At 33.5% G+C, this 13,650-nt stretch overlaps 1 protein-coding gene across 2 annotated transcripts in view; it reads left to right on the forward strand.

The window, feature by feature from the left end:
• The window catches only part of LOC126816832 (phenylalanine--tRNA ligase, mitochondrial), a 26,531-nt gene extending 13,431 nt beyond the window's left edge, over window positions 1-13,100 (forward strand). Inside the window, exons 1-6 of one of the 2 annotated variants that reach the window (XM_050543592.2) lie at window positions 5,698-5,839; window positions 7,057-7,621; window positions 8,259-8,418; window positions 9,208-9,339; window positions 10,099-10,259; window positions 10,448-13,100. In XM_050543592.2, the coding sequence (XP_050399549.1) occupies window positions 5,829-5,839; window positions 7,057-7,621; window positions 8,259-8,418; window positions 9,208-9,339; window positions 10,099-10,259; window positions 10,448-10,732 (1,314 nt within the window). In that variant the 5' untranslated portion in view covers window positions 5,698-5,828 and the 3' untranslated portion in view covers window positions 10,733-13,100. Of the gene's footprint in view, window positions 1-5,697; window positions 5,840-7,056; window positions 7,622-8,258; window positions 8,419-9,207; window positions 9,340-10,098; window positions 10,260-10,447 lie in introns of those variants that run through there. The other variant, XM_056100043.1, reaches the window with a different exon arrangement.
• Window positions 13,101-13,650: the final 550 nt, after the last annotated feature.

A 13,650-nucleotide genomic window follows, 5' to 3' on the forward strand; every position in this document is an offset into this window, starting at 1 on the left:
TCCGATACATGCCAATATCGAAAGCAACCAAGATCTTTTGGAGATAAACCTATATTTCAAGTTTCGTCAAAATCGAATAAGAATTGTGACCTTACGTCCGGACAGGGGGCGACGACAATATACGTCCATATGAAAATGTGGGCGTATAGAAATGGTTTCTTGGCAGGTATTACATGGAATACAGACAGCACTTACATGTAGGTTACACTGGTAAAATCACTGGCGCAAAAATTTTAATGTTACTACAGAAGAAAAATCAGTGAACATGAAATAGATAAAGACTGTTCAATATGGGAAATGATCATTCTGGATACGTTTGTAAGCATTATCAAAACTATTTATGAAACATAATGTTTAAATGTACCTGTCTCTTCAAAATATCCAAATTTTCTACACCTCTCCCAATAAGTTTTTGAATTTTCTGGTGGTCTGTTACTGTCTTGTTTTCATGAAAGGCATCTCTTACTCGTCGTCTGGCATATGATCTGGAAATAAATCAGTATTCAAAACAAATCCAACAAATGCCTGACATCTGGGGATTCAAAAGTAAGATCAATTTCAGGGTTAATGACATCAGTCCCACTATGAAAACTTTTTGAAGTATTGAAAACTAAAAGGATGCCAAAGCCTCAACTTTCTTGTAAAAAAGTTACAGGAACATAATGTAGTTGCTCAAATTTCTGTACTTTATTGATTTAAATGTTGGTGAAAGGAGGCCCTTTTATAAATGCCCTAGTGTGTCTTATCTTACTTTCACCTGATGGTCATAATTTACTCCAATTACTAAGTATATAGTCTTAGTCTCGCAATTTTGAATCATTTACTTATGCATGTTACTGTGTCCCACGCAGTCAGAAATTTGTTCTATTAAAAGTTTAACATACTTTTTTGAATGTTCATGCTCAAATGACAATATATCTCAAGCGATTCACTGATTATATGCCACAGAAATGCAGCACATGCATTGTCTGAGGTTGTTTATATCAATATATAAATAGACATTGCCTGTCACTATGGAAGACCAAATGGGACAATATTCATGATTCTTGTTTCTACATTCCAGTTTGAACATTTTAGACATGAACGCAACATTCTAAACTAATGATTCTTGTTTCTACATTCTTATGTCAACATTTCATGCACAAAATCAACATTTTAAACAAAAAATTGACTTTATGTTTCATTTTCGGTGTTTTATCGATAACTTTTATATATCATTAAATATTAAAATTAAAAAATAATTTCTTAATTTTACACGATAAAGAAACCAATTCATTGGTTTCTGAAAGTATCTAAAAAAAAATCTGGAATTTGAACTCTTAATAAAATATTTTCTACGTTTCAAAAAGTCTTGAAGTTAAAATCTTGAAATGAAAATGTCCAGAAAAATATGAATTATCAACATTATTAATCCAGAGGGCGTTAGCGTATGTGTACAACTTTGATACAGACTATAGATAAGAAATCAAAAGTAGACTTTTCCACGAGTGGAAGTGGGCCTTTGCTGTGTTTACAGTACGCGTAGTTACATGAAACAGAAATTAAGCTCGAGATATAATAACAATACAAATAACTTCTATAATTTAAACAGCTAGAAAAATTAGGACAAAGGCCTTTCTTACATATTCGCTGTTATTTGTTTACTTTTTCATATGTTTACAAATTAGACCTACACGTGTTTCGAATATGGCAAAAATGGATGATAATGCTGTGTTTTAAATGAGAGAGAGAGAGAAATGGGGTTTAACGTCCACTCGACACAAACTAGGTCATTTCGGGACTAACATATGGTTTAATTTTATTTACATAATTCGCTTGCGCGTAGGGGTCTTTAGCAGTGGGAGGAAACCGGAGGACCCGGAGAAAACCCACAAGGTTGGATAGGCGACCCTACTCCTTGCCACGTACAACCGGGGATTCGAAACCACGCCAGTCGACTCAATGACAGACTTTATGATACAGCGCGCGCACGCTAACCATTCAGCCATCCAACCCCCCCGTGTTTTAGATGGAATCTATTCACTGTTAGTTGTTTACTTTTTCATATTAACTATAACTAAAGGATAGTGTTTTCAAATTAGACCTACACGTGTTTCGAGTGGAAAAATCTACTTTTGATTTCTAATCTATAGTCTGTATCAAAGTTGTACACATACGCTAACGCCCTCTGGTGTAATAATGTTGATAATTCATTATATTTTTCTGGACATTTTCATTTCAAGATTTTAACTTCAAGATTTTTTTTTAGATACTTTTAGAAACCAATTAATTGATTTCTTTGTCGTGTAAAATTAAGAAATAATTTTTTAATTTTAATATTTAATGATATAAAAAAGTTACCGATAAAATGCTGAAAATAAAACATAAAGTCAATTTTTTGTTTAAAATGTTGATTTTGTGCTTGAAATGTTGACATAAGAATGTAGAAACAAGAATCATTAGTTTAGAATGTTGTGTTCGTGTCTAAAATGTTCAAACTGGAATGTAGAAACTAGAATCATGGATATTGTCCCATTTGGTCTTCCATATGTCACGTGACATTGTCTACAAATACATCAACTAATAAAACCCTTAAAAATGTAATGTTAACGATTCTGAATAACAGTAATATTTAGGTTTTTGACTGTTATACACAGCAGATTTAGAAAAAGACATGCAATATTATTGACTATTAGCAGTGCATACTTTTGGTTCAGTACAATTCCTACCTCCGAAGCTCGCGGCTTAGGAAAGGACATAAAACACTAGTACTTATAGTATTTTCTTTTTGCTTTTCTAAGGTTTTTAAAACATCTGTTTACTAAACTAGATTACTTGTTCCAGCTTTCTTTAATGTTCCGTATTAATTCCATTAATTATCAAGGTCCGTCAATTAGCTGGAGAATAATCAGTAACTGGTTAAGAGCAACTAATTGCAAACTTGTGTAAGGACATATTTTACACTAAATGATGTAAATTTTACATTTTCTGTTTATTCTTGATTGCACTTTAAATGTATATAACTTGTTAAATACAGCATGACCATTTATTTAGTGATGGAAAATCAATGAAAATCAAGGCTTGTTATATATATATATATATGTATGAATATTGTGATCAGCCTATAATTATTGATATAATTTGAGATATTTCTTTACGGTGGGACACCCTATGCATATTCTATCCATTTGACATTAATATTAAAAAGAACATCATAATCTTTACAATATTAATGTAGGAGTCATTAAACATGTAACAGGCTGGCCAAATATTTAAATCTACATTTCCACAAGAGAGTTTATCAGGTAATTATTTCCAATTAAAGGTTAAAAAGTAACCTATGTCAAATTGATCGGACACAGAAAGTAAGAATTAAATATCCAGTACAATGTAGCTACTGTCTGTCCCAAGAGATACTCTGACTCTCAAATTCCTTGCCATTTCTTCAGTTTTTAATTTAAACGGCCAAAAATTGGTGACATACCTGAAATTTTCATCCCGTTGCTCGCTTCGTCGAGCCCTAACGCCTAAAAGTTCGATAAGATCCACTCACCTCTTGGAAATTTCACATATTTCGACATCGTTTCTTTCTCAAAACATCAACATTACGAGTGCGTCTGCGTAATGGGAGACTTGCATTTCGCGTATAGGGTAGACAGGTATCTCCTAATCGGGTACATTCGGTTAGAAATATATAGTGAAGGAAAATTCGCCAGTTTCTTTTGCGACAGTAATACTTAGGTTTCAGACTGGATCATGTTTTTTGGTCGGATTAATATTATGTTCTGATTTAACCCGCTTATTTTGCAGAAACTGCGCATTAAGCCACTCGGTTTTGGGGAGTAAGGTCTAGAGATATGACATTTTTCTAAACACTTTATTAGTTTTCCAAGGTTCTGATCAGCTGTATATAAATATTCAAAATATATTTGTCCAGATTATTTCCCTTTGGCCTTGCATCAACCGGGCGCAATCTGGTTAATAATAAAACACAGATCTTATTTCATTTCGTTTTTATAGTTCAAAATTCCATTTTACTTGTCTTTACTACACTTGGATCTGGAAGAGTTGTTATTTAACTCGTGTTCTGAATGGTGTGGGGGATAAGCCAATGAAACGGTCTGTTACGGCGAGCTTTAGGCGTGTTTTTCACGCAACTGTGGGTAATCCACTAGTAACATCAATGCTGATTGGTTAATCAAATATCTGACGTCATAGGGTCATAAGTCGGTCTTTTCACCCCTGACGTGACCTATCGCTATAACTTGTCAGATCTTCCTGTAGTGTAGGCCATCGAAGGTATAAAAAAACGAAACGAAATATAGATCTGTATTTTAATCAGATGGAACCGGGCGATAATACGCCAGACATAATTATTATATAAAAATCATTTTACTTTTATTGTAGACTTCACGACAAATTAGGTTACATATACATTTAGTCTAATCATTGCTCCAGCCTAAATTCAACTTTAAATTGTCTAAAGGCAAAGTCGTAAGCAAGGGAATAACTTATATTAACTTTGCAATCTGCGATTACTTTTGCATATTATGGACCAAGTTATTGTGTACGCCTATAGCCCCCTTCAAAATTTCCATCACATGCAGTTCAGGATAAAATTTGTACGCAATTTTATATGAATATCAAAACACTACAGCCCTCGGGGCCAATTAAATATTCAACTCAGTTGGACAAACTGCGGTGGTCTTGGATTCCGTAAAAATAAAAGTTATATTCTACTGGGCCGAAACAACTTCCTTGACATCCAAGTAGACCGAAACGACTCAAGCCAAACCAACGCCCCCTCCCTCTTCGACTCTTCCGGATAACTAGGTCAAACATGGCTGATGTTCAACAGCGGGATGTAAACAAACTATGATTTTTCATGAGAGAGAGGTTATAAAGCTTGATCTGAATTTGGTTTCCTCATGTAAGAAAGTAATGGGATGGCAATTCCAGGTATGGCAATTCCAGGTATCTCACTAAGTATTAGTCGTCTAAATTAAAAATTGAAGAAATGGCAAGCAATTTTCGCGTCTTAGTGTCACCTGGAACAGACAGCAGATTTATATCAACGTTATTATTGTCGAGTTTGTATATATCAAGGCATTGTTGTGGGCAACTGGGTATAGAAATAGTCGTTATAATAAATTTATAATCACACCATAAGGACTGTTCTGGCATCTACATTACTAGTATGAATTATGTATTAATTACTAACAAAATAAAAAAAAAATCAATTCTGTTGATAATCACGAATTATCATCTTTTGCATAATTGTGTCTATAATTCATTAGGGAAAGAAAACTAAAATTGAATATGTCTTAAAAAGCACACCTAAAATTATAATCTGAGAGCTGTTGACCTTCTTTAAGTAAATGTTTGTAAAGAGATAAAACTTGACTTCTTGTGGAAGCCATGCTGGATACGTCTTGATTAACAAGCCTGATATTAAATAGCAAAAAGACATGCAAGTATAATTTTCATGATCATGTCTACAATATACGCGACCCTTCTAACCTCCTCGAAAGAAGATTTCTTATTTACGACATTCTTGTTTTGATTCTTTGTCACTGATAAACATATTTCTGGAACAATTTGTTGTGCGAATCTTTATCTAGCTAATAATTTGTTGTAAATCGATGAATCATATTCAGAACTAAAACATTATATAGATTTAAGATATTCGTAACTTACATTTACGACATTAAAGTGAAAAATATTTTGCGTTCGACTGTCGGACTGGAAAAAAAAAGAAGCTGATCTGGTTAAATTCTGAAAGTTCATCCCAGATTGATATAAATAACAAAACACACGTTTCGTTTTCATAGAACTTTGTGTAAAAAGAGATGATTTTAAGGTCTTAATTTACTTTATTTTGTTAGTTTTTATGCCACCTCCTTTTTAATAGAATAAAAAAAAATCGTCTTCTCTTCTCCCTGCCCCACTGTTGCAGCCTGATCTAAACAAAATCTGGTCCAATTTTTCCACCCAAAGCTTAACCAAAATGTCAGGTCTGATCAGTCTGTCAGTACATGTCACTTGGCATATTTTTATAGAAATGAAATGAATTGAAATGGGGGTTTAACAAGGCAAAGCCGATAAGAATTCTTTACTGAAGTAACTAGGCTTTAATACCCTACTGCTGTGTTCTGACTGACAAGATTGTTGTGAGGTGTTCCAATTGGATGGCCGAATGGTGTAACATGCACTTGGTATGGAAAGGTCTGTCACTGAATCGCGTGGAGTGGTTTCCGATCCTACACTTGTAGGACTAAGTAGTAGTGTCGCCTGCCTGACCCTGTGGGTTTTCTCCAGGTGCTTCAGGTACCCGAACACAATCAAATTATTGAAATAAAACTGTAACTGTAACATATGTTAGTTTCTCTCTCTCGCTACAACAGGTCTGGTGTTTTTCTGATTTTTTTCTGAAGGGTTCTGTCCAAAACCGTAAAAGTTGATAAACTTATGGCATATTTTAAATTATTGGCAACACTTTTATTTAGCTGAATTAGATTTCATTCTGAAAATGCATCTCCAACATAATTATTAATTTTTCTAAATATTTGGACTACACATTGACGGCAGCTTGGTGATGTGGGTTGGCATCCACCCAAACAGCACTATAAATTCATACATTAATACATGTAGGCTACTCAGTGCTGTACTTTCATTTGAAGCTAATTATATCCAAGCTTTATGAATATGATCAGTGTTAATATACAATTATTTATGTTGATTGTATTCCTGATCCAGTACATATTTTCAAATATTACTAATAAGTTGGAGATGCATTTTCGGAATGAAAACTAATTCAGCTGTATAAAAGTGTTGCCAATAATTTAAAATATTCTAAGAATTCACCAATTTCTATGCTCTGCTGAAGACTTGCACAAGCATACAGTAATCAAGTCTTGGACAGAACCTTTGGCTTATTGCGCCAATCAGTTTTGAAAGTGTTCTAAGGGATGCCCCTTCGCCCTGTCGTTTAAATGATCAGCTAGCTCCCACTAAAAGATTGATATTTAGATAAATCTTATTGTATTTCAGAAAGATAACTTTTGTATTGTATTTCAGAAAGATAACTTTTGTGTTGAATGAGGTGAAACATCTACCAACATGGTGTGTGTACCGACAGCTTTCTGTAAAAGGAAAAGGGGCCTCACAATTTGGAGACACAATAAAAGTTTTTCATAGAAATTATCCTACAGATATGTTCACTAATGTAACACCTAGTATCTTATCGAAACTTGGTGAAAATTTACACAAGAAGCAATGTAACCCTTTAAATCTGATACGACAAAGGATTGAGGATTTCTTTTATAAACATTATGTAACAAGAGTAGGAAATCCCATTTTCTCTATCTATGACAATATGAGTCCAGTTGTTAGCTTAGAACAGAATTTTGATAGTTTACTTGTACCTAAAGATCATGTTAGTCGATCATTATCAGACAGTTATTATATTAATATGGAGTATATGTTGAGAGCTCATACATCAGCTCATCAGAGTGATTTAATTAAATCTGGTTTAGATGCTTTCTTAGTTATTGGTGATGTTTATAGAAGAGATGCTATAGATAGTACACACTATCCTGTGTTTCACCAAGCAGAAGGTGTGCGTTTGTTTAATCAATTTCAGGTGGGTGCACTGTAATCTGTATTGGATAATAAATTAATATATGTACCTGTAGGCTTGCTGTATTGTTGAAGTGGTTAGTGAACATTGCTACATTGAATAACCCTAGGCATGACCCAGGTGCACATAATAAGTTATACCTGAAAGTTGATAAATGATATTACTGATCTTTGTGAATAATGTTAGCAATTTCTGTGATGTTACCATGGACAATGATTCAAACAGAACTTTGAAGACTATGATCATTGTTGCTGTATGAAGTTGGGGGTCATTTTAAGCTAACTAAAAAAATGATGAAGGTTGATCTGTACTCGATCATTGTTTTAATGGGTAGCTTGAAATGTCTCCCAACTTCATACAGGATGGTCTGTACTGTCTGCGATATCACCCAAGGTGGAAGCGTACGTAAAGCCTTGAGTAAAAAGAAGAAGAATGATCTGTACATCAAAATTAGTCTTGGTTATTTTGAAAATGTAACCTCCAACTGGTAACTAATAAACTATTTTAGAATGTTTTGTCCCTTTAGCATCACTTGATAATATAATGGCTAGAGAAATCATCCAAGCAAAGTATGCTTGTTATTTTGTAGTGTTAGTCTTAAAATGTAATGAAAACTATTTAGTTATTTACTTTTTTCCAGTTATTTTCTGAAGTAAGGGATCCCACTGATTTAAAACTCTTTGAGAATGGAGTAAAAACAGATGATAAACAAGCAGAACTAACTTTTGATGCTACTAAACTTCTAGAATTTAGTCTGAAGAAAACCTTACAAGATTTAACAGTTTTTTTATTTGGCCAAGGTGAATGACTTCATACAACATTAATTCATAAAACACATATCAATTAAACCTTTAACTCTATGTAGTTCTTTTAAACTATTTATAGTTAATGCATGAGAAATGCCTCACATATAAACATATATTGATAAGACACACAACATACACAGACATTGCAAGTATTAAAAGTATATTATAAATTACTAGAAGAATGCCCGGCTTCGCTCGGGGGTCATTACTCAGAAACCGGAAGTGGTAGACTAACGCCACCTGGCCTGTGTTACTCCCTGGTCCGAGCTACCCCTATACCCCAAATTTCAGATTCGGGGCAGACCTAGTGTAGCCGCCAACCCCGAACAGACAGACAAACGACAGTCACAAATATTAGTATATAGAAGATGGGAATGGATCTAGGGGCCAGTCGTAAATATCCACTGTGCCGTACAGTCCATGTCCTGTAGTGTAGACAGTATGAGGACCTTCTAGTTCATTGGTTAATGATTCGCAGAGGATTGACCAATCATGAACAGAATATGGAGCATGTAGAATCTGGATGTACTGAATGTAACTTTACATTATACTTTGTTCAGTTTACATCAAAATATACAGCTGATAGTATACATGTCATACTTAAATTTTTAAATGGCTATTGAAATTTCACTTACCTACTTTGCTAGGTTTTGTATGAAATGTATCTAACAGTGAAAATTTTCTTGTATATATTTTGCATGTATATTTACTGGTATAGAAAACAGAGCAAAATTAATCTATCACATGTTACATAAATTTTAGTTTTTGCTGTTTTTTTTTTAGATTTAGAGATGAAATGGGTTGAAGCCTACTTTCCTTTTACACATCCATCATGGGAGCTAGAAATTAAATATCAAGGTCAATGGATGGAAATGTTGGGATGTGGAATAATGGAACAGAGAATATTAAAAGATGGTACATGATGTGGCTTATAATACAATTTTATGTTTTTGTGTTTTACATATTCAGTGTTACTTCTTACTGTGAAATTTTATGCGTAATTGATATTACTGAAAAGTAAAAAAAAAAGATTTTTTTGTGTTGTCATGATCTTCAATGATGTTATGGATTTACATTTTCTAAAACAAATCAACCCGTGGTCTAAGGGGAGATAATATGGAGATAAGGACATATATTGGAGTTATCTCCCTTTGCTTACATGGCGCAATATACTGCTTTTTGATAAACTATTTTAAAGCCATATAAAAAAAATATTCTGGTTTTTAGATCATCTCACGTTACTTAAAAAATGAATGCATGACCCATTCAACAGTCTCATTATTGATCGCATTTAAATGTTTTACCCTGTAACAGGAAGTAGCGCTAAAACAATATCTGAATAAATCTTAAAATGTTGCTCATTTATCAAATACACAACCCGGATAAATGATACTGTCAATCATAAATGATGCTGGGTAATCACACATTCCTGTTAAACAACATGATGAGATAAATGTAGTGAGTTGAGTTGAAATCAATGTTTCTGAGAATTCATTTGGCTCAGTGATCCCCTGAAAAAATAAAACCACAATAATATAAACCTCCCTCCTGCATCAGATTCTTGGTAAGGATGTCTGAGAACCAGAATTTTTTTTTGTACGGCCTAATTTGTGTGTTCTTTTTGTCTTGTATAAAATACAATGATCATTTTATTATATTTTTTTTTCATTACAGCTGGAGCAGGTGATAAAGTTGGATGGGCATTTGGATTAGGGTTAGAGAGATTAGCTATGAAACTGTATTCAATACCTGATATAAGATTATTTTGGAGTAATGATATTGGCTTTACCTCTCAGTTTGATGTTGATAACGCAGCCACACCTATTACGTACAAGGTATTATCTATATCTTTCATGGTATAAATTAGTTTAAAATAATTGGGAATGCTTATTTATTATTTTAGTTGCTTCAAATAAAATTTCTATAATTTTGAATCAGTAAAGAAAAAAAGAAGTGTACTTTGAACCCTATATGATGTATGTAAATATAGGTGTATTAATATATACATTTTTTTAATTTACAGCCTGTCAGTAACTTTCCTCACTGTATCAATGATATATCGTTCTGGGTGCCTGAAGGTTTTCAATCAAATGATTTTTATGATCTAGTTCGAACTGTTGGTGGAGATCTTATTGAACAAGTCAATCATACAGATGACTTTATTCATCCTAAAACTAATCGTAGAAGCCATTGTTATCGTATAATGTACAGACACATGGAAAAAACACTAACTCAAGCCGAAGTCAATGATCTTCATAATAAGATTAGCGAGATGGCAAAAAGTGACCTGGGAGTAGAAATACGGTGAATTACATGTTTTCTATCAGAATTGCTGCATGAAAGGGAAATGTGAGAAAAATTAATAAAAATATTTTGTTAGAAAATTTAAGAACGGATGTTGCATATTGATAACTAAGTGTAATGGTATTGATCATCAGTTGCTTATTAATTTCAAGTTCTAGTGGATATAATTACATTGTAAGCTGTTAAACAGTTTTACCACTGCTAGTAAAGTATGTTATTATGATTGTTATTTATTAATTATGTTATATTCTGTACTATATGAACCAGTCTACTTAAAAATATTTGGTTTCTTTTTCATTTTTATGCAACCACATTTGGCTAAGTGGGTAAGACGCTGGCTCGCTAGCCTGGAGGTCTGGTGTTCGATCCCTGCATTGGGCGAGAAAGTTCATCCAGATTTTCCGGCGTTGTTCCCACTTGTCACTGATGCAGGACGGAGGGCCTAACAATGACAGCTGTCTAGTCGTTCGGATGTGACGAAAAAACGAAGTCCCGTGTACACATTGGCGTGCACGTAAAAGATCCCTTGGCAGTTGGACGCGATAAAAGAGTAGGCCGTAGTGCCGCTGTCCGGTCAAAATTTCCCTCATAGCACTCTGTATGGTGTATGCCCGTCTTCATTAGCCCAGTTCTGAGCAGAACAGTAGGATGTTAAAAAGCCCCTTTTCCCGAAAAACTTATGAAAGTGATAGAGGCTATAGATTTTGTTGGATTCTTTTCAAATTAGGTGTGAAGCATTGTGGTCATGAGAGGACGTACCCTATCGATTTTCAGCATTCTGAGTTATCCCTCCTTTGCCGAATCGGTGTGAATGTGATAGGGGCTATAAATGTTAACAGGTTTTTTTTTAATTTGGTTGGAAGAAATGGGGTCATAAGAGGATGAACCCTAGTTATTAGATTTTTTTCGAGGATCCTAGATCCTTGTCAAATATGCTGAACATCCAAGTTTTCCATTCCACACTTTTCATGGCTATCTTTGATAATTGCCTCCAGAGTTATGCCTCTTTGTTACAATTTCTTGAAAGAACTTATAGGTTACAATTATTAACCTATCTGTTTGAAATTGATGTTGGTTGTCTATCCTATTGAAAATAAGAAACATATCCATTTTCATTGATTTTTGATGATAGTTATGCCACTATGTTATGAAATCTGTCTGTTTGTATGTAGATGTGGTTCGCAGTATTCTAGAGGCTACAATAATCCATATTTTTTTTTTTTAAATTGATAGGGATTGTCTATTTTATGGAAACAAAGACTTTCAGTAATTTTCAATAATCACGTTTATTAACAAATATTTTTGAAATTCATGTTAGCTGTCTATCTTGTTTAATGAACTGTTACACGATATATGTTTTCTGTACCTGATATCTGCTATTAAATATAATACAAACTAAAATAGCAAGATGATAGTTTATATTTATATAATGGAGGTGGAATGTTCATTTAGAAAAAATGGTCACGTTTTGGCATATGCACGTTTGGTAATGAAAATTCTGCATTTGGCATTAACCAACAGTTTAATTGCCCCCAATCATGATCACGTACATGCATATCTGTAGTAAAATTAATTTGGTGGTGTAATATTTAATTTGTTATTAAATTAATTTCAAAAGCATCTAATCAGTAAATATATGAATAAGTTTGACGTATGATTAGAACAAAAATCAACTGTATAAAAATAAAACTTAAAGCATTCAACACAATGTGGGCGTACCTTTACATTTGATAGACTTTCTACAAGATAACGTGAGTTACATAATACAGGATATACGTGACCTGTAGAAATAGGGTCATTATTAACTGTGGTCAATCGGCTGTTCCATTATCAAAATATAGACGTTTCTAATTGAAAAAATTTACCCACAATGACGCTTTCAATAGACTATTCTTATCATGGCTAAATTGGGCAAAATCTGATTAATCACCAAATTGATTCCAGACGGATCCGATTTGCTGTCTTTTGCGGCAGGGGAATCGGCTGGGCGATCAAGATATATATATATATAAAACAGCCCTTCTTGAAGCAACGCTTGATCGATCGACAGTATCAAAAACAAAGCTAAAATATTGCAGAATAGAAAAATGTTTTATTTTTATTATCTAACTCGGTTGTGTTCATAAACAAGAACAAGTGATGTTTCTTCCACTGGCCATAGTTTGTACATGGACTGATATTTCTTGAAATCAATATGTTATTTTTTTATATAATAAACTATTAAGAAAAAACAAACAAAATACTATCAAATGTAAGTGCGCGTTCAGGTATCATTTAAATGAATATAGTAAAACACTACCGTGCATTCTAATTCAAAATGTATTCAGATAATACCTATTTTAAACCAATCTGATTAAAAAAACAGAGCTATATTTCGTTTTGTTTTTTTATACTTTCGATGGCCTAGCCACCTACACTACATGAAGATCTGGCCAGTTGTAGTGGGAGGTTGCATCAGAGGTCATACGAGCGGCTTTTGACCCTATGCTGGCAGACATTTAATTAACCAATCAGTGTTGATGTTTCTAGTGGGTTACCCACAGTTCCGTGAACCTCACGCTAAGAACTTGCCGTAACAGACCCTTCGATTGGCTAATCCCTCGCATCACCCAGAACAAATCTTCCATATCCTAGTGTGGTAAAGACATGTAAAACTAAATTTTGAACTATAAAACACAAACGAAATAGGATCTGTGTTTTAATCATCTAGATAAAATGTTAGATTTTGTATGAATAATAGAAATAGCATAAATGGGTGGGTTATATTTCATAATATTACATTTAGAAAAGGAACTGTAAGAATGCTATAAATGGCGTAATCGAAATAGAAAACGACTGAACATTCTGATATACAACTGACACAGCACCTAGAAATAGAATTAAATATCACAGTCAATAAATGTAGTGTTTCAGATCATTGTT

The sequence above is a fragment of the Patella vulgata genome, chromosome 3 (genome assembly GCF_932274485.2).
Source record: "Patella vulgata chromosome 3, xgPatVulg1.2, whole genome shotgun sequence".
Classification (NCBI taxonomy): domain Eukaryota; kingdom Metazoa; phylum Mollusca; class Gastropoda; family Patellidae; genus Patella; species Patella vulgata.